This window comes from Pelobates fuscus, chromosome 4 (assembly GCF_036172605.1).
Source record: "Pelobates fuscus isolate aPelFus1 chromosome 4, aPelFus1.pri, whole genome shotgun sequence".
NCBI classification, from domain to species: domain Eukaryota; kingdom Metazoa; phylum Chordata; class Amphibia; order Anura; family Pelobatidae; genus Pelobates; species Pelobates fuscus.
This window is the reverse complement of record NC_086320.1, coordinates 270,257,368-270,280,429: the sequence shown is the minus strand read 5'-3', so window position 1 is coordinate 270,280,429 and position 23,062 is coordinate 270,257,368. Positions and strand designations below refer to the sequence as shown.

General features: G+C 38.3%; 1 protein-coding gene across 1 annotated transcript in view; it reads right to left on the bottom strand.

The window, feature by feature from the left end:
* The window catches only part of LARS2 (leucyl-tRNA synthetase 2, mitochondrial), a 270,655-nt gene that overhangs the window by 110,719 nt on the left and 136,874 nt on the right, over window positions 1–23,062 (bottom strand). Inside the window, exons 8-11 of the mRNA XM_063452103.1 lie at window positions 10,995–11,102; window positions 6,218–6,377; window positions 5,146–5,250; window positions 267–379 (exon numbers count right to left, since the gene is read on the bottom strand). Of these exons, the coding sequence (XP_063308173.1) occupies window positions 267–379; window positions 5,146–5,250; window positions 6,218–6,377; window positions 10,995–11,102 (486 nt within the window). The remainder of the gene's footprint in view (window positions 1–266; window positions 380–5,145; window positions 5,251–6,217; window positions 6,378–10,994; window positions 11,103–23,062) is intronic.

Sequence of the window (23,062 nt, the reverse complement as noted above, 5' to 3'; positions counted from 1 at the left end):
GACCAGTTCCTAAAACCAATAAGTATATAATGCATCCCTTTGCTAAATTCTATATTTACTGCCTTGTAAATTTTGATAGGTTAAATTGAAATTGCCATGAAGTTGGTAGAAAATGTACCTTTATGTCATTCAGTTCTAGAATTTTATAAACATATTAATACATTGCAAACAAAATAAAAGTCTAATAATTTATGGGTTGATATTTATTAATCCTTTCAACTAAACCCATATTTGTGACCGTAATACAGAAAAGTTGTTGAACTGACCTCTCCCGAGTTTACAATTTTCTCTGTTTCGTTGATTGCTTCAATAACTCTGATATAGGACAGTCCCAGTTTATCAGCTAAAGTTGCATCTTCCGAACTAGTGCTGGGGATACCTGGCCATGAAAAGTAGAGGTTGTTATGTATCACAAATGAAATAAACTACTTTTTGGAAGAAAAAAAGTTTGTACATCCTTGTCATTTCAATCTGGACTTTTTTGTCACTTGCCAACTCCAGAGGTTCTAAGACTGTCACAAATGGATGAACTATATGCCATTAATTAGAGAAAAGGAACAAGACAAAGTTAAAAGTTCTAAACCTAATGAATCGTGCTAACAATTTAGGTTTTAAGTTAAAACAAACCCAGCTGTTTAATTGACTCAGATTGAAAAACTATGGAGGGGGATCATGGTTCAGGTAAAATGTTTTTAAAGGGACACTATAGTCACCTGAATAACTACAGCTTAATGTAGTTGTTCAGGTATGATCTATAGCTCCCTGCAGGCAATCTGATGTAAACACTGTATTTTCAGAGAAAATACAGTGTTTACATTGATTAATAGGAATACCTCCAGTGGCCGTCACTCAGACGGCCACCAGAGGGCCTTCCTATCATGCAGGGCCCTAAAAAGGCCCTGTACACGTCAGACGTATTAAAATACGTCTGACGTGTGCAGGAGAGAGAAGGCACTGTGTGCGCGCCTTCTCTCTCCAGCCTGTCAGCAGAGGAGGGGGGCGGGCAAAGACCGCGAGCTGAGCTGTCAGTCAGCTCAGCTCGCAGCCGCGCACACCGCGCGCATGCGCGGTAGTGCGCTCAGGACTTCAGAGGGCGGCATGAATGCCGCCCTCTGAAGTATGTGCGCATGTGCGGCAAAGCCGCGCATGCGCACAAGGGAGCAATGACGCTTCCAAATGGAAGCGTCTGATTGCCCCTGCTCGCGCCCGCCTATTTCGTCATTTTGACGAAATAGGGGGCGCGGCTTCACGAGGCTCCCGGCGCTGGAACCAGGTGAGTAAAGTCCTCTGCCTGGAGAGTCCCTTTAAAGTATTATAAGAACATTTAACCTGAATTATGTTATAGTGTTAGGGATACAAACCTGTATTACTAAGGCTAAAGTGCCCCTTTCCTTAACTTATAAGGTCCCCCACACCCAACGTCCAACGTGTATAGGGTGAAAAATCCTTTTTTACTTACCTTAAATCCAGGTTAACTAGGTCTCCTCGTCCTGCGACGTCACAGCAATTTTGGGTCCCAATGCGCATGAGGATGTCCAGACAGTGGCACTGCACCCAAATTGCTTCATTGAATGAAGTGGCATGTGTGCCTATGTTGTCTGTTTAAAGTCTAGGTGTAAAACTATATAAATACTCTGCATACAAGCACACAAGAGATTGAGCAGACTGTGCCAGAGGCTACTTGGAAGGTATTTAGATCAATAGTGAAGACTACACAACACTTTCATGTAGTCGAGTCAGTTTCAATCAGAGTTAACGAATAAACTGACAGCCCTTCTAAATGTTTACAGTCATAGAGGATTCCAAATATTTATAGTGTAATAATGAAAACGGTCAGGATAATCCTAATACATTGCGGGATGCGGGTTAGGTCTTTTATTTTTCAAGGGAAATCTTACATGTTATCACAGCAGATGTATTTGTTATTTTTCTAAAACAGACCCTGATAAATCTGAGGTTTCAGTTATGGCAAAATGTTTTTATGTGTAGGCTTTGTGTTAGCAATGCAAGCTGTCTTCAAGGGATTTACTGTGCAGACGCTGGTTAGTAAACTGTAAAGTCTCAGGATGAGGAGCTTCTTTTTTGTTCTATATTGACAGCAAAATGAATGCTAACAACAATAAATACTGTACAGTTTAGCAAGAATGTCTATGTATAAAACTGGATCTTCAATATTCTTGAGCACATAAGTAAAAAACAAAAATCAATGTTAAGTGAATTGAGTTAAGCAGGTGGTAGTTATTTTGCTATCTTTATGGAAGTAATCAAACTGTAAAATATGGTTGGCATTCCCAGAAATCACTGCTGGAAAGCCATGGTATGAGGTGATACGTAAGTGAAGAAAGTACTTTGGCTTTGAGATGCTCCATTTTGTATCCCTTTAAAGGATTAACATTTACCAGCAAGCCACATATAGGATGAAGAAATTAGTCATACCTGATCTTAGTTAGGAAACAAAAAGTCAGAATGTGTGTAGTTGAACTCATTCTTTCATTCTACACTCTAGTCCCTTGTTTGCTACCTCAGTAAATTGTTTTTGCCAAATCAACCGAAACTACCAATTGTATGCAAACGGTTGTGGTGTACGATGTAATGGTGTAAGGTGTACCAAAAAGCACTGGCAACACAGCTTTTGCATAATCTATACACCGATACTGCTTGGAAAGCAGGCTATCTTTAATGCGAAAAATAATAGTAAAACATCAAGACAAATTTGTTTCTGTATGGCATATCTTATAATATACACACACACACTTAGAATCTCTCTACAGTGCCTTGCATAGGTATTGTCTATTTGGGTACATCTAAATTTTGTTGTGTTACATCCTGGACTGCTCGATCTAGGGATCGACCAGTATAATTTTATCGGTTGCCTTTTAGATTGATTGGCAAAACTGGTGCCGATATTCTGTACATTTAAGTTTTGAAAAAGTAAAAGAATTTCTACACAAATATGGCATTAACTGAACACGCTGACAGCAATCACACTCCTAGCACTCTCAGGCAGCGAGTACGTGTTGGGATCTGTAAGATTCCAGCATGTAAAGTGCTGTTACGGATAGGAGTGTGAATGCTCATAGCAATCACACTCCTATCACTCTGTCAGTCAGTTCAGTACATTACAGTTGATTATTCACTGTCCTTCTGCTGAGCTCTGCATGTGATGCTCACAGAAAGTGGTGACATCGCTGGCGGTTAAAGTTTCTGGATGCTGAAGACAGCGTGTGGTGATTGGGAGAGGTAAATAAGTTATCAGTAATATCAGCAAAATACAGGACCGATATAGATTACCGATAAAATGCTCTAGTAATTGTCAGAACCGATAATCGATTTATCCCTAATTTTATTACATTTGATTTACACATCACTTTGAAGGTGCAAAATATATAGATACATAAGGGCACAAAAGTTAATTAAAGAAAAAAATAATTACATTTGTGTGTTATAACCTTTGAAGTATTCCTCTCCCAAAAGGTAATTTACTTTGCACATCTGGATCCTCAATCTTTCTAACCACCAATCTTGAGAAAATTACTAAGCTTCTGTCTGAATGAATGGAGTCTGTTTGTGAACATCAACTTTCACATTTTGCTACAGATTCACAACTGGATTGAGATCAAGGTTTTGACTAGTCATTAGACCATGCTAATACGTTCCGGTTCATAGGTTTATCAACTATGTTTCTCTGTGGGGGGTAACGTTTGCAGGGTACTAAGTCATCTTTAGTACTAAAGCATATTGGGCTAAGGCCAATAAGTTCAGTTTTATTCTAATCAGTCCAGAGAAACTCCACAAGTTTGTTGTGTCTCACTGCAGTGACCACACTCCCTATTATTTGTTGAATGCTAAAGTGGAACCCATCTATTGGGTGGAGAATACTAATGCAAGGCATTGTAGATAATTTGTAGTCTTTGTGGAGTTGTATGAAATAAGAATGCATGTTATTTAATCAGAACATGATATTCCCAATTCTATCAACTATAAATTACTCTCAATCTCTTACTAGCATGGTTATTTACTAAAGTAAGAATTCAAAGTGAATTTCATATTTAAGGCCAAACTAGCTAAACTGAAAGCATAACTGACACAGATAATTTTTTCAGTTCAGCGGCTCTGACCTTTTTCAATTTAAATTCCCTTCTCACTTTAGTGAATAACCCTACTAGAATCAAATTCACTCCTGCTTGGTAACTTTTTAGAGATGTTCGTATTGCTACATTCAACATCTGTGTCTTCCCAATATATTATGGGATACTTTTATATGGACTAATGAAGGTTTGAAGTGAAAATGCAAAGGAATGTTTTGATTTCTGACTTTTTCTTCTTTACCTTACTGAACTGAATCAAACTGATGGAATTAGCGCCGAAAATACCGGAAGTGACATCAGACGCCAGTCAGCCGAACTTCCGTCCACGTGACCAGCAGCCATAGAAGCGGCGAATTCAAAAGGAACAGCAGCTGGTTGATTTTTATGCACTGATGAAAACTCGGACTGAGTTGAAACGTGTCTGCATAGCTGTGAGCTTGTGTGTCACCATTTGGGACCTGCACAGTCTACTTTTTAACCTTTATTGTAATAAATTTGTTTATTTTTAACATCATCATTGCTGCTTTTTCTTGAGTCTTGGGGGACACCATTCAAGATCCTCCACATAGCCTTTTGAGGCACCTTTGGGCATTATATACAGAGCCTGACACGGCTCTAGAATTTGTGAGTGTATCCAATTACTTTTATACTCATTTATTTGTGTATACAGTCTATACTATGTACTGTTCTTTTGTGTTGTTGTAGGAACCTACTACATGGAATATTATCTGCATACATCTGCACATGTATAAGTATTCTTAATTATTTTTGGCCATTGTTTATTGGTACCATTGGTACACAGGGAGTGGTGTGTGTATTTGGCACTTGTTGTCCTCAAGTACCTTTATTTTACTATTTGACTTTAGGGTGTTGGGGAACACCTTTCTCACTCCATTACTGTGTTTATTTTGTCTGTTTTTTAATTGTGTAAGCGCCATTCACTCATTTCCTTTTTCTAGGAGCAATTTAAATTCTCATTTCTGTCACAACTACAACAAAAAGGAAACAATTTAGTGACATAAAACCATATACAGAAATTGCTGAAATAATTACGCACCAATCTTTGTGTCTAGATAGCCCTCAAATTCAGATTTCCGTGATATGACAACAGGGAGTTCCTGCCTTGTGAAAAGATTCACTGCTGACACTCGGGTGAGACAATCTGTAGAAACAAATTAGGCACCATAAAATACAGACATCACAAGCAGCCTTATGTGTAGCTTTATGTGTAGCCCTGAAACCTGAATGGGATTTCCATCTGAAACACACAGTCTAAAATACCAGTCTTTCATTATACTTTCTTTTGTCTATGGGGTAATTATCCTTCTGTGCTGAAATCGAAGTGCATAATGATCTTTTAGAGAGAATCTCTACCCACAGTGATAAAGCCATGCCGTGGGTTTCTCTATCAGATTAGTCATTTAATATGGTTTTTACTAAATTATCAAACGGAGCAAGGTAATAAAGGTGGATGCCACTGACTCTTAACTATTTTAATACCGTAATACATTCATGCTAGGATGCCTATTTTTCATGGATTCATTATCCTTATTGTTACATTTTTGTGTACAGAGTTTTATAGTCCAAGCTGTACGCTTAGTTGCTAAAAGAAATTGAATATCATCAAAAATTTAGCATGAAAATAAATTAATAATTCAACATTTTATTAAGATTGCAAAGATAATAGATTTTCTGTGCAACCTTCTTTTTACCCAGAATCTGCCTGCAGTATTTAGAACCAATTGAAGATCCATAGCCAATAAACGTATCGTTCTTCTCTTTGGATGATTAGGTGACCTTACAAATTGAGTTGGATTTGGGTAATAAGGAGGGAAATGCTAAACATGTACATGAAAATTACTAAAGCATGGGGGGGGACACAAAGATTGTGTTCCGTCCGACAAATGTAACGTGATACAGGACAAGAGATCTGCTCATGGTGTGCTACTAAAAAGCATTAGTACATTTTGCTTTGGAATATTATTTATATATATTTATATTACTCAGAGTCAGACTAGTTTATATTTTTCATAAAATCAGAGACATAGTTTTAAAAAGGAAAACAAATATAACGACAAGGCAGAACATGCAATTTATTTGATCTTACTGTGTAGGTGTGATTATCTCACCTTTACCAGCTGAGAATGCTTCCTTTAGGGCTTCTTTTAGACTACTGCTTCCTTGCAAGAGTCTGTGGTTTGGCAAAATCTCTATATGCGACGCCCCATAAATAGTCTCTGGATTAAAAGCATATGCAAAAATCTTCTCTCCAGTTTCCACTTTATCCAACTGTTAAAATTAAAGTTTAACTTAAGTGTACATCATATTATGGCTGCAGGCAATACTAAAGCATCATACAATTGCATATCTAACAAAGGTATAAATCTTATGAAAGAGGAGCAATAGGCAAGCTCTAGAAATTTGTAACAGGTATGTAAGATATACCACAAACATATATTGTTATATAAAAAGTAAACTAACATCCAGTGAGTTGAAATAGAACAGCAAAAAACAAAAGAAAGGGTGCGCCTTTAATACAGAAGATTATGTATAAATAATAAGCATAAAATAATTGCAAATAAAGTCCAGAATAATAATCCACAGTAAGGGAAGTTCCTGTAGGACAGAGGTGATTCGTCTTAGATGTAGGTTGTATTTTTCAGTGCGCCATATGGGAAGAAGAACAAAAAGAAAGGAAATCCAATGGTACAGTACGTATATAAAAAAAGGATGTATAAGAATATGTAAGTTTTACTCACAATTTCCAGAGCTAAAATCCAGCTCTGGTATGAAATGCGTGAAGTGCAATGATCCCCACTCAAGGATATATGGAGTGACAGCTTAAAGTTCAGTGGTCCAACGGTGGTTCCAGACGAAAATAAAAAGATAAAATATATAGTGCTCTCTGCTTTAACTGGAGTATAAATTAAAAGAAGGTATAAAATGTACTCACAATATATTGAGCAGGCTTATACTGCTCTGTGTACAGCGTTTAGGTGGTATAATCCCCACCTAAGGATTCTTTTGGCGTTTTCTTAAGATGGTAAAATCAAAGAAGTCAGGTTAAAAGAAAAATAATAGTAACTGAAAAAAAGGAAAAGTGGCAACTAAAATATTTAGGGCCAAAATTCCTTTATTATAACAATAGTTAAAATATTTAAAACAATCTCTAGACGCGTTTCGCCAACAATAGGCTTCTTCAAGTAGAGTATAGTAAAAACATTTGTTTTACTATACTCTACTTGAAGAAGCCTATTGTTGGCGAAACACGTCTAGAGATTGTTTTAAATATTTTAACTATTGTTATAATAAAGGAATTTTGGCCCTAAATATTTTAGTTGCTACTTTTCCTTTTTTTCAGTTACTATTATTTTATCTTTTAACCTGACTTCTTTGATTTTACCATCATCTGGATTTTAGCTCTGGAAATTGTGAGTAAAACGTACATATTCCTATACATCCATTTATACCTACGTACTGTACCATTGGATTTCCTTTCTTTTTGTTCTTCTTCCCATATGGCGCACTGAAAAATACAACCTACATCTAAGACGAATCACTGCTGTCCTACAGGAACTTCCCTTACTATTATTATTCTGGACTTTATCTGTAATTATTTTATGCTTATTATTTATACATAATCTTCTGTATTAAAGGCGCACCCTTTCTTTTGTTTTTTGCTGTTCTATTTCAACTATCTATAAGGGATTGGAGGGTACTCCCTTGTTTATAGGTGTGCTGCCTATTTATATCTATTATACACCTTCATATTTGGGGCATTTTTAGCGCTGATCCAATTTTGACTCTTAACATCCAGTGAGCTTCTAAATATATATATATATATTTATTTTTTTTATAAAAGCAACATATTCTTAAAGGGATACAATAGCCACGCAGACAACTCCATCTCATTAAAATGGTATGAGTGCAGAGTCCCAGTTCCCTTTACCATGTAATGTAAAACATTACAGTTTTAGATAACTGCAATGTTTACAGTGCAGTGTTAAGACTGCCTCTAGTGGCTGTCTACAAGAACTAACCACTAAAAGGTTCTTCCTGCAATTACACAAGGTTTGACTACATGAAACAATGCTGGATGTCCTCACGCTTAGCATGAGGATACCCAGTGTGCTGAAAATCCCCATAGGAAAGCATTGTTTGAATGCCATGCTATGGGGAAAAAACTTAATGTGCTTGCACTGTTCCCGGATTGTGTTGGCATTGGCAGAGCAGGAGCCTGTTTAAAGGTTTATTTTTACCTCCATAGGGAGGGTGGGCACTATCATGTTAAGGATACAGCTTTGTATTCCAAACAATATAGTGTTCCTTTAAGAAAAACAATATAGCTGCCATGGGAAAATCATAGCTCTGCTTTGGTAAAATTTAGGGTTCGTAACATTAGGTGTTCAGCTTCAAGAACAAATGCCAGCACTTGGAACTTCTATAATGAACAAGCTGCAGAAACCCACTAGAACTAGTATAATGTCAATTGTTTAACTCTCAAGAGGTGTAATTTACAACAAAGGCTTCAGGTGGAGTGCAAATTGTTTTTAGTGGAATCAAATAGGTAACCATAATAACATAATCGTCAATTAGGTAGTGAAATGTAAGCAAAATAAAAAAAAGTAAAGAAAAAAAGTGAAGTCAAATGAAGAACCCATTCTCTATCTGGTGCTTTTTGGGGTACAGAAACCTCAACAGCGTTCACATTCCAATTGTGAGCTGCCTTAGTTGTCAAAGGAACTGGTATTCCAAGCCCGGCCAAGGACGTCAGCCTTGCTGTAGGAGGAAATCTGGATCCGTTGCCAATCCTTAGTAGCTATGAGAAAGCAATGTGAGCCCTATCAATAGGGGATACTGGAATCCAGCAAAAGCTTGGTGATGTCTGGAAGTTACTTTCACCATCTGAGCATCAATCAGCACAAATGCTGGTAGACTTGAAGATCGTAAGTCTCGAAGTGATAAGGAAATTTGTTGCAGACTTTTTCTATAATGGTACTCTTTGTCAGTGTGAGAGACAAACCACACCAGGACATCTTGGGGGGGTTGAAACAGAAGTCCTCGACAATTTGGTTACGCAAATAATCCAATCAAGCTTTTTCAGTGGGAGTAACATTTAAACTTAACACTGCATTTCCTATTGATACCACTGAATATATCAATTAGTAGTCGAAGATCATCCATTTGAGTATGCTTGTGATGATTTTTTACATCCTGTACATCTTCAGATACATTAATGCAATGTGTGATCGTCTTAAAGGTTTTTGTTTTTTTTTTCAAGTACCATAATTACTTCAGTGATTTGAACTGGTCATGGTGTCTAAAGTCTGTATGTGCAACATTTACTTTGAAACACTGCACATACGGAGTGTTTGCCCTTTGCTCCAGCAGTGTCAACCGGGTGTCATTAATCAGCCCAGAACAAGACTTCCTATATGAATATGTACAGAATATGCTCTCAGCCAATGAATGGCCAGTGTGATCGACTTCTGCAGCCCTACAGAAGCCAGAAGTCATCACTCGGCAATGTAGGACCAGTCAGCCCCCAGGGATGAGGGCAAACCATTGCAATTATTCCCATCATTACCAGGAAACAGAGACAGGGTACTCTTGGCATCATAACCACTGCAGCAGGCAGTAGTGGTATTATTATTATTACTGGTATTTATATAGCACCAGCATATTTCGTAGCGCTTTACAATATTATCAGAGGGGGAGATTTAACAATAAATGAGACAATTACAAAAACTTACAGGAGAAGTAGGTTGAAGAGGTGGGAGTGAAGCAGAGCTGGAGGAGAGAATAGAGTGCTGCCCTTTAGGAAAGAGCAAAGGACAGGTATGTGAGGGCTCTAGTGATTATGATGCTGGAAGTAAACCTTTAACGTCCATTGCAAATAGTTGGCAAATGTCACAAAGCATTGTATGAGGTTTTAGGGTCCCCAAATAGAAGTCTCACATGTCCCTTCCCAGAGAGGTAAGTGCCAGAGTCCCATCCTCCTCCTCAGATAACTCTGTTAGTTCAATGAGAACCAAGTTCACCAATAGCACTTTACTATCCTGTTGAATCCTTCTTTGATTTTTTGTGTGTCTGTTTGGTGATCAAGTCAGCTGCAGACCTGAAGTTGAATTAGGCTAATTTCTGCAAATATTTTTAGGGAAACTTGTCGTTATTAGCATGTGTACAGCTTGCCAGTCGCTCCTTCTTCCCAACCTTCTGCTTTTAATTTATTATATAGATAATGCAATAAGAAAAAGACAAACAAAATAAATATATATATATATATATATATACATATATGTATATATTACATCAAATTGACCGCAACTGTGTATATTAGGGAATTATTCTGCAGCTTAAAACAGACCTCTCCTTCATTAAGAAAAGACAATTAGGACCCTCTCATTCTGGACTAGGGTCTCCCGCACCCCATCAGTTTATAGAATACGTATTTCATCCCAAGGCAGCAGTTCCACTCGTAACAGAAGTCAAAAGACAATTTTCCAATATGACTATTTTGAAGTAATATATGCAATCACAGGTAACAATGAGGTTAATAAAGAACAATAAAGTCATTAGCTGTATTGCTTTACAATTAAAAAAAATTTAATAATCAAAATAATTTGTATATTAGACTTAAAGTCAACTCTACTGAATGTGGGAATTTTGATTTGAACAACATAAACAAAAGAAAAATCCACATTCAAAAAGCTGTTGAAATCTATGCACTTGTGTTCTGCGATATATCCATTGTTTATAATACACAATGGTTATATATTTAACGCTCCTTTATGTAGTGTGAGTTCTGCAAAAGATTCTAAAAATGTCAAGTCTAATCTGGGCGCATTGGCAAAGCAAACACAAAAAGTGCAGTACTAAAAGAAAAAAAATACACAATTACTTTACCTTTAACATGCAATCGAAAAAGCAGCCTGTGCACTCCCCAATCCAGTTAGCTTGCATACTTTTCACACCGTACCACGCTGGAATATCAGCCAGAGCATCAAGCATAGCCTGGAATAACATACATGATAAACAGATTGGTTAAGACACACAGGTCAATAAACTGAACTTGAGTTGAAATACAAAACTACGAACAGGCGTATATTAAACCATGTTTTCCAGAAAGGGAAAAATATACATATTTAAATGAAAATATAAAAACAAAAAACATTGCACTGTTCACCTCATTCTAACATGTTTAAAATACTTTGTGTGTGACTAGATGTTTATCTAACATGAATACATTTACATTTTCCAAACTGGCAAAAGTCACATAGAATGTGAAAGTCTTAAGGTTATGTCAATTTGGATTGGAGTTTAATATATAAATATAAAATGCTGCTAAATGAGAATTATTGACATTCCCTGTCTACTTGGCTATGTAAACTTTGCTGATGATTCCTTTAAATAGTATAATCTCTAAATATTTATTTCACACAACACAGGTTCCAGGAGGAAAGTGAGTAGAAGGTTAGAGATCAGTGAAGACCCTGGCAAGCTAACTGTATTGGCTTACCTTCAGTCTTACTATGCACGAGGCCAGAGTCGGCTCTAAATGTAGTTATTCCGTGGGCTAAGCTCCATTATAAGGTTCTTTAATTACTTTGTCACTTCTGCCCAATAGTCCCAATTAAATACATTCCCACCGTCTCCTAATCACCTCATCCCTGTTAGTGATAATTACATTACCCTATTTCCCCGATCCTTATTAATGCCTATATCCTCATAAACCTTTAACCAACCAACACATCCTCCATCCCCTAATCCCCTCACAACCACCATCCACACAGATCTCTCGATCAACCATCAGTTACCTATATATAGTTTAATTCCCTCATGAGTCTCATCACATTACCTCACTCATCCATGCCCCATAACTACATTACTCATATTCTCATAAACCATTCATCACTCCAGCTACTTCCCCATCCCATCTTCCCTGTCCCTTACCTCAACCCATCGATCCACTAATCAATCAACTCAATTATCGTAATCTCTTCATCATTCCCATCCCCAGTTTAAGAACTGCTTTTGAATTAGATAGTATTGGTGCATGCAGACTACAAGTAAGAAAAAAATCTTGATTATTTAGTGCTATGTGCTAAAACTTCTAACTAACACTTAAGAACACAAATCAATAACCAATCTTTCACCCCTAGAAAACATTTTTTTTTAAATGGCCAAACCATTAGACGTAGTGGCTCAACTCAACCAGCATCAATTGTCCAGAATTCTAAAACTCCCATTCACTTACAGCGTGTAGTAAAATATCAAACACATAACTCACCGCTTACACAGTCCATTGAGGCCATAAGCCCTCCGCTAAGGAACTGAAAAACTGCGGAAACATGCTGCAGAGAAATACAAGCTATTTCCACAGAGCTAAACTATCGGAAAGAAACACCTCCGGGTTGTCTTATTGACAGCTAAGTAGGTGTAGCAGGGGTCATTTACAAAAGTACTAATGCCCATCAAAATTGCCACTTTTATTTTATGGGGAAAAAAATTACACACTCTTCACAAAAGCACTTTGGCAAACTGAGGAGATTTATTGGGGCATTCATAACAGAGGCTTGCTCTTGTTTAGAGGCCCGTGTGAAGGAATATCTATGTTCAGAGCTAGAATGTATTTAAAAGAAAAAGTATATTTTTGCCATTGTCGGTTATTTTTCCTGTCACACACCATTACTCTGTTTCTCTCTCCTTTGCCATATCACTTGACTCTCCTTTTTTTCCTTTAAGTTCTTAACTCACTTTCTGTCACCACTTTATATTTTCCATGTCAGTTGCCCCAATGTTCTACACTGGTAATTTGACCCTCTCTGCAAATTGCTTGCCCTCAATTTCCATCTTATATCACTTCTCACTGCTTTAGGTTAGTTGCCTGTTGTGCTACCATTTGTGTCTTTTTTAATGTATATTTGAATGTTTAATTAAACTCCCAGAGATACCTGTACCCTCTCAGTTTCCACAAAAGTATCACCAGAAGCATATAAATTGTAGCATAGTTGTATGTCACAGTATGATGTGAATTATGAATTAAAACAAACAAAACAATTATATCTCTGATTTTAAAAACAATAGCAACATGCCTAAATTATGGGTACTTTAGCAAAATTGGTTCCCTCATCATAATATATCTATATATTGTGCCTCATTCTTCCTAGGTCTTTAAGTAGATTTGAAAAATTTAAAATGTCAGATTTTGCACACTGATTTACGTGTATATTTTAATATTTATTTTAATTTGTTTGTCAAAAGTAAAATATTTCAATTAGAAAAACATATCCTATTTTTTAAAATGCCATTGTTAAAAAAAAAATTTTACAAATCTTTTTTTTTTTTTTCTGATCCTTTTAGAATAACAGTTGGAACAGAGTGCGCTCAAAAATTACTTTCCACTTCCAGTTATCTCAGTACGTGTTGTAGACAATGCACGTTCGGCACTGTTGGTGTTAAATGTTGTTATGCTGCTGGGAATGCTAGCTGTCATTGGGAGGAATCTCACTGTATTCCTCAGGGTCCAACAATTGCCGACAATCACAAAGACTCCTCAAAACACAGAAATTATCATCAAAGCCCAAATGTAGAGAACAGTCGTCATGGCAACTTGTGATGTCTGCTGTAGAATCTCAAAAATTCAAAGATGCTGATTAAAATCACAATGCTGGAAGTTGCTCTCACTTATATCAATATACGTTTGGAGTAGCCATTACAAATATTTCTCACAATAAGGCTTATAATTAGATATTCACACTCGTTTTAAAATAGATAATTGGATTAGGCACTTGTATATGCTCATATCCAACCAATATATAAATGTAAGCAAATCATCCACTTTGACTGCCTTTCAGAAGGCAGTCACTGGCTAAGATCTCAAAACTAAATACGTTATTATCTGAGAATATGTAGTTTCAATGTGTACAATACAGGATCTCTATTTAAAATAAAGCAAAAGTGATTTAGTGCTAGAACTTGGTTAAAAATAATGATAATAAAACGGTTTAATTTCTTTTTCTTTAACCAAGTGGTAAAAAGGACACTTGAAGCACTATAATTACTTCTGCATTGCTTTAATATATTGTTCTATTTAACCTAGTTTAAACCAATTTACAGGTGATACTCAAAAAATGTAAATATCGTGCAAAAGTTAATTTATTTCAGTAATGCAACGTAAAAGGGGAAACTAATATATGAGATAGACGCATTACATGCAAAGCAAGATAGTTCAAGCCGTGATTTGTCATAAGTGCGATGATTATGGCTTACAGCTCATGAAAACCCCAAATCCACAATCTCAGTAAATTAGCATATTACATGCAATCATAAAACAAGGAGTGTACATAGAACAATATCGGACCTCTGAAAAGTATAAGCATGCATATGGACTTAGTACTTGGTTTGGGCCCTTTTTGCAGAAATTACTGCCTCAATGCGGCGTGGCATGGAAGCTATCAGCCTGTGGCACTGCTGAGGTGTTATGGAAAACCAGGATGCTTCAATAGCGGCCTTCAGCTCTTCAGCATTGTTCGGTCTCATGTCTCATCTTTCTCTTGGTAATGCCATAGATTCTCTATGGGGTTCAGGTCAGGCGAGTTTGCTGGCCAATCAAGCACAGTAATCCCAGGCTTTGGTGCTTTTGGCAGTGTGGGCAGGTGCCAAGTCCTGCTGGAAAATTAAGTCAGCATCCCCATAAAGCTCGTCTGCGGAAGGAAGCATGAAGTGCTCCAAAATCTCCTGGTAGACGGCTGTGTTGGCCCTGGACTTAATGAAGCACAGTCAGGGCCGGCCTTAGGCATTTTGACGCCCTGTGCGAAAAATCTTCACAGCGCCCCCCCCCCCCCCCCCCGTCATCCATGTATGCTGTAATGTTTGTGTTGTCTGTGTATGTGATAGTAGGTGTGATGACTGTGTGTGATATGTATGCTATGTGTGATATTTGCAATGGGTGTATTAACAGTGTGTGATATGCGTGTATTGGTTGTATGTGACACACACACACACACACACAGAGTCAGACGGCCATACACACACACAGGAAGACATCCACACACACACACAGGCAGACAGTCATACACACACACACAGACACATAAAGGCAGACAGTCTCACACACACACACAGACACACACAGGCAGACAGTCAGTCATACACACAGACACAGACAGTAATACACACAGACACACACAGAGGCAGACAGTAATACACACAGACAAACACGCAGACAGTCATACACACAGACACACACAGGCAGACAGCCATACACACAGACACACAGAGGCAGACAGCTATACACACAGAGGCAGACAGCCATACACACAGAGGCAGACAGCCATACACACAGAGGCAGTCATACACACAATCACACACACAGAGGTAGACAGTCATACACACAGAGGCAGACAGTCATACACACAGAGGCAGACAGTCATACACACAGACACACACACAGATGCAGACAGTAATACACACAGACACACAGTGGCAGACAGTAATACACACAGACACACAGTGGCAGACAGTCATATACACACACACACACACACACACAGGCAGACAGTCTCACACACACAGACACACACAGGCAGACAGTCAGTCATACACACAGACACAGACAGTAATACACACAGACACACACAGAGGCAGACAGTAATACACACAGACACACACAGGGGCAGACAGTCATACACACAGACACACACAGAGGCAGACAGTCATACACACACAGGCAGACAGTCATACACAGACACACACACACAGGCAGACAGTCATACACAGACACACACACACAGGCAGACAGTCATACACACAGACACACACACAGGCAGACAGTCATACACACAGACACACACACAGGCAGACAGTCATACACACACAGACAGTAATAAACACAGGCAGAGAGTCACACTCACCTGACAATCCCACAGTTACCTGTGGAGTTCATTGTGGAGGCAGTGCAGCTCCTGGTGACTGTTTGGTGGGGAAGCAGGGACTCCTTCCTGCTTCCCCTGCAGCAGTTTTCCGGCGCTTTTAGCTCCGCCCCTGCTGCATGGTAAGCTCCGCCCCCGCTGCACATTTAAAAAAAAAAAAAAGCACAGTGGACCAACACCAGCAGATGACATGGCTCCCCAAATCAACACAGACTGTGGAAGCTTCACACTGGACTTCAAGCATCTTGCAGTGTGTGCCTCACCATTCTTCCTCCAGACTCTGGGTCCTTGGTTTCCAAATGAGATGCAAAAGTTGCTCTCATCAGAAAATAGGACTTTGGACCACTGAGCAACAGACCAGGTCTGTTGTTCTTTAGCCCAGGTAAGATGCTTCTGACGTTGTTTGTTGTTCAGGAGCGGCTTGACAAGAGGAATACGACATCTGAAGCCCATGTCCAGGATCCGTTTGTGTGTGGTGGTTCTTCACTCCTTGTGAAAGTCCCCAACACTTTTGAATGGCCTTTTCCTGACAATCCTCTCCAGGCTACCCTGTCATCCCTGTTGCTTGTGCACCTTTTTCTTCCACACTTTTCCCTTCCACATAACTTTCTATTAATGTGCTTTGATACAGCACTTTGGGAACATCCAACTTTCTTTGCAATTTCCTTTTGAGGCTTTCCCTGTCAATAATGGTTTTCTGCACAACTGTCAGGCCAGCAGTCTTCCCCATGATTGTGATTCCTACTGAACCAGACTGAGAGACCATTTAAAGGCTCAGAAACCCTTTGCAGGTGTTATGGCTTACTTAGCTGATTAGAGTGCGACACTGTGAGCCTAGAATATTGCACCTTTTCATAATATTCTAATTTACTGAGATTGAGGATTTGGGGTTTTCATTAGCTGTAAGCCATAATCATCACACTTATGACAAATCACGGCTTGAACTATCTTGCTTTGCATGTAATGCGTCTATCTCATATACAGTTGCAAGAAAAAGTATGTGAACCCTTTGGAATGATTTGGATTTCTGCAGAAATTGGTCATAAAATGTGATCTGATCATCATCTAAGTCACAACAATTGAAAATCACAGTCTGCTTAAACTAATAACACACAAAGAATGAAATGTTGCCATGTTTTTATTGAAAACACCATGTAAACATTCACAGTGCAGGTGGAAAAAGTATGTGAACCCTTGGATTTAATAACTGGTTGAACCTCCATTGGCAGCAATAACTTCAACCAAACGTTTCCTGTAGTTGCAGATCAGACGTGCACAACGGTCAGGAGTAATTCTTGACCATTCCTCTTTACAGAACTGTTTCAATTCAGCAATACTCTTGGGATGTCTGGTGTGAATTGCTTTCTTGAGGTCATGCCACAGCATCTCAATCGGGTTGAGGTCAGGACTCTGACTGGGCCACTTCAGAAGGCGTATTTTCTTCTGTTTAAGCCATTCTGTTGTTGATTTACTTCTATGCTTTGGGTCATTGTCCTGTTGCAACACACATCTTCTGTTGAGCTTCAGCTGGTAGACAGATGGCCTTAAGTTCTCCTGCAAAATGTCTTGATAAACTTGGGAATTCATTTTTCCTTCGATGATAGCAATCCGTCCAGGCCCTGACGCAGCAAAACAGCCCCAAACCATGATGCCCCCACCACCATACTTCACAGTTGGGATGAGGTTTTGATGTTGGTGTGCTGTGCCTCTTTTGGTGTTGTGTGTTTCTTCCACACAACTCAACTTTGGTTTCATCTGTCCACAGAATATTTTGCCAGTACTGCTGTGGAACATCCAGGTGCTATTGTGCAAACTGTAAACGTGCAGCAATGTTTTGTTTGGACAGCAGTGGCTTCCTCTGTGGTATCCTCCCATGAAATCTATTCTTGTTTAGTGTTTTACGTATTGTAGATTCGCTAACAGATATGTTAGCATTTGCCAGTGACTTTTGTAAGTCTTTAGCTGATACTCTAGGATTCTTCTTCACCTCATTGAGCAGTCTGTGCTGTGCTCTTGCAGTCATCTTTACAGGACGGCCACTCCTAGGGAGAGTAGCAGCAGTGCTGAACTTTCTCCATTTATAGACAATTTGTCTTACCGTGGACTGATGAACAGCAAGGCTTTTGGACATACTTTTATAACCCTTTCCAGCTTTATGCAAGTCAACAATTCTTAATTTTAGGTCTTCTGAGCGCTCTTTTGTGCGAGGCATCATTCACATCAGGCAATGCTTCTTATGAAAAGCAAACCCAGAACTGGTGTGTGTTTTTTATAGAGCAGGGCAACTGTAACCAACACCTCCAATCTCATCTCATTGATTGGACTCCAGTTGGCTGACATCTCACTCCAATTAGCTCTTGGAGATGTCATTAGTCTAGGGGTTCACATACTTTTTCCACCTGCACTCTGAATGTTTACATGGTGTGTTCAATAAAAACATGGCAACATTTCATTCTTTGTGTGTTATTAGTTTAAGCAAACTGTGATTGTCTATTGTTGTGACTTAGATGATGATCAGATCACATTTATGACCAATTTGTGCAGAAATCCATATCATTCCAAAGGGTTCACATACTTTTTCTTGTAACTGTATTAGTTTCCCCTTTTACGTTGCATTACTGAAATAAATGAACTTTTGCACAATATTCACATTTTTTGAGTATCACCTGTATAATACCAAATATATTCTTTGTATTGTACTACCAAATATATAACGTATATTTGTACATATACTGGATTTTTTAGAATATAATATGCACCGGGACATAAGATGTACCCAAGACAAGAAGTTCAACTAGAAATTTAGAACAAAAAATAAAACAACCAGTACTGTAATTTCAATAAACTACACAATAAGTGCATAAGGTATGAAGTGTGTTGGTAAAGGAGCTGTAGTGACTGCGTGTATAAGGGGTGCAGCACACATGAGTATATGGGATTTTATGTGTGTGTGTGTGTGTGTGTGTGTGTGTGTGTGTGTGTTTGTGTATGTATAGGGGATGTGGTTTGTCTTTAGGGAATGTATTATATGTGTGTAAGGGATGTAGAGTGAATTTGTAAGGGATGTAATGTTTGTGTTTTGGGAATGTATCTCACCTCTGAACATACAGCAAAGACACCATTTGGTGTGAATTACAAGGTCTTTTATTTTATTTTCCTTTTTTTGTTGTATTTCTGGACATTTTAAGTTATTTTAACCTTTGCGGCACAGCCCAAAGTGTCATAATATATATAGAACAGTCTAAACTTTTGCACTCTTACCTCCAGCCAAATTATACTAGTTGCCAAGCCACACTTGTATGTAGGAAATAGAGAATTGCCGGGAAATCCTGGATTTGTAAGCAATAATTTATGTCACGAATGTCAACGTTTCAGTTCTTAGCTTGGAACTTTCATCAGGACACAAAGAATGATCATACAAATTAATGGCTTTTATACAGAACAAACAAGTAAGTTAATTACTAACCACCCCCAGCTGCTCGTCAAGTGGGTTGGTCTGGCTGCTCCGGAACACCGGAGCTCAGGATCACATCAAAACCACCTAAGTGATTCCCCACACGTCAGAGGCATGGTTCGCCTCCACATAAAGTATATCCGGCATTGCTGCGTTACCAGGGCAACCACCGATAATCTTTGGCAATTGGCCGCCATACGCCCGCTGACAATGTAGGAAGATTTACTCAGCCCATCTGTCGCGTATCTCGGGACGCGTTTTCATAGTTACCGGAGCACACCGACCCCGCTATACGAATTGTACAGCTTTTATTCTACATATTACTACAACATTTGATATACATAAAAAGGGCTATCATTTACCAAAAGAGCTTTTGACAAAAAAATGATAGGTTCTGAGTGTCTGAAAACTAGCATTTTAAATACAGACACTGGATTAACCCCTTAACACCGTTACGGTGCTTTATGCCGTGCCGCATTAAATGCGGCGGCATAGAATGCCGTAACGGCTTGCAGCCCCAGGAGGTCAGATTTACTTACCTCCACCGCAATCCTCTTCTGGAGGACTGCCTGACAGCCCAGGCAGCCCTCCCCCAGCAAATGAGGCCCCTGGGAGCCATGTGATCGCTCTCAAAGAGCGATCACATGGCCCCCTATAGCTGGCTACTGATTTGCCAGCAGGGGGACTGTCTGAAATGTCAGACAGTCCCCCTGCTGGTGGGAAGTGTAAAAAAAAATGATTAAACATGTTTTAAAATAAATTAAATGTATTTATATATAAATATAAAGTATATATTATATACCGTATTTATCGGCGTATAACACGCGCCGGCGTATAACACGCACCTCTTTTTCAGAAGGAAATTCCAGGAAATTTCCACCCCTCCCATAGTATTCCCCCCCCTCATCCCATAGTGTTCCCCCCCCCTTTCCATAGTATTCTTCCCCCCCTCCCATAGTATTCTCCCCCCTCCCATAGTATTCTCCCCCCTCCCATAGTATTCTCCCCCCCCCCTCATCCCATAGGGTTCCCCCCCCTTCCATAGTATTCTTCACCCCCTCCCATAGTATTCTCCCCCCCATAGTATTCTCCCCCCCTTCCATAGTGTTCCCCCCTCATCCCATAGTGTTCCCCCCTTCCATAGTATTCTTCCCCCCTCCCATAGTATTCTCCACCCCCCATAGTGCCCCTCCCATAGTGTGTCCCCCCTCCCATAGTGTCCCCTAGTGCACTTTCCCTCTGTCCCATATTTACTTACCTGTCTTGAAGCGTGGGCCGGCTTCACAGCGCGCACCGCGGTACTGGAACTTAAATTTCAGGTTCCGGTTTCCGGCGGGACTGAAAGGAAGTGTGCACACTATTGTGTGCACACTTCCTTTCAGTCCCGCCGGTTGTGGAACTTAAATTTCAGGTTCCGGTTTCCGGCGGGACTGAAAGGAAGTGTGCACACAATAGTGTGCACACTTCCTTTCAGTCCCGCCGGAAACCGGAACCTGAAATTTAAGTTCCAGTACCGCGGTGCGCGCTGTGAAGCCGGCCCACACTTCAAGACAGGTAAGTAAATGTGGGATATCGGCGTATAACACGCACCCATGATTTTCTCCCTATTTTCAGGGAGAAAAAGTGCGTGTTATACGCCGATAAATACGGTATATAATATATATACATCTTATATATATGTAACGTCATACGTAATGTATTTTAATATTAATATAGTATTAAAATACACTTAGAATGACGTTACATATATAAGATATATATATTATATATATAATACATCTATATATTTTATATTTATATATACACGTATAATTACAATAATAAATAAATAAAATAACAAAATAAATAGAATATTTAAAAAAAATTAAATAAATTATATATACATATGTAATTTCATTCTAACTGTATTTTGTTAATATATATATATATATATATATATATATATATATATATATATATAGGTAACAAAATACACTTAGAATGACATTCTATATCTATCTATATATAAAATACAAATAACCGCAAATATATATATACAGATATATTGGGGGTACTGTTTTACTCAGGAGACTTCGCTGAACACAAATATTAGTGTTTCAAAATGTTAACTTGTATTACAACAATGGTATTTTTAGTAAAAGTGAAGTTTTTTGCATTTTTCATACATGAACGGCACTTCTACTGACGATATTATTGTTGTAATACAAGTTACCATGGAAACACTAATATTTGTGTTCAGCCAAGTCACCTGAGTAAAACAGTACCCCCCATGTACAGGTTTTATGGTGTTTTGGAAAGTTAGAGAGTCAAATATAAGGCTTGCATTTAATTTTTTCCACATTAAAATTTGCCAGATTGGTTATGTTGCCTTTTGAGACCGTATGGTAGCCCAGGAATAAGAATTACCCCCATGATGACATACCATTTGCAAAAGTAGACAACCCAAGGTATTGCAAAAGGGGTATATCCAGTCATTTTTAGTAGCCACTTAGTCACAAACACTGGGCAAATATTAGTTTTTTGCTTTTTTCACACAAAAACAAATATGAACGCTAACTTTGGCCAGTGTTTGTGACTAAGTGGCTACTACAAAAGACTGGACATACCCCACTTGCAATACCTTGGGTAGTCTTCTTTTGCAAATGGTATGCCATCATGGGGGTAAATCTAACAGTATTAGCTAACAGTATTATGACATTTACAGCTAAAATGTGAGGCGGAACTACAAATTTTTGTTTACATTTTGTTTTGATCAGAACATGCACTATTGACTCCGTCCTGAAGGGGTTAAACGTATACCAGGCATATTATATATATAAACTCCAAACAAAAATTAATGCGTACTCTTTGGACACATATTAAAGCCCAATATCAATAGACATGACAATATATGTAGGTATAAATAATAAAGTGTATACAGTCCAAGGTCTTAAAGTGACAGTGCAGGAGTACTACTCCATAAGTGAAAGTGTCAACAGTGCATCAATGAGTGCAGAGATTCAATAACAATATATGTAAATATAAATAATAAAGTGTATAGAGTACAAGATCTTAAAGTGACAGTGCAAAAGTGCTACTCCATAGGGGATAGTCTATAAATGGTGCATCAATAGGCGCAAAAGATTTATCCACAATGTATACATAGTTTCAAGATATAACAAGTGCAAAGAGAGACAAATAGATGTATTAAGTAATATAAAGTGCAGTGTAGATAAAACATTGGAAATGCCATTCTATTTGGACAAACAAGAAATAAAACTTCTTGATAGTAACTTTAATTTCAAATGGATAAAGAAAAAATATAGATATTCAGGGATCAATATAACAGCTAATCCCAAGGATTTGCAAGTAATTTTTTTATTTCTTTTGAGAGAAACTAATCATCTCTTAAAAACATGGAAGTCTCTGGAAATCTCTTGGTGGGGAAGGACCAATACTTTAAAGGCATATATTGTACCTAAATTTATATATCTTTTTAGAATGGTTCCCCTAAAGATCCCTACACCTTGGCTGAAGATGATACATACCGCCTTTTCAAAATATATTTGGTTAAATAAAAAAAAAACCAGGATAGGGGCAAATTTATT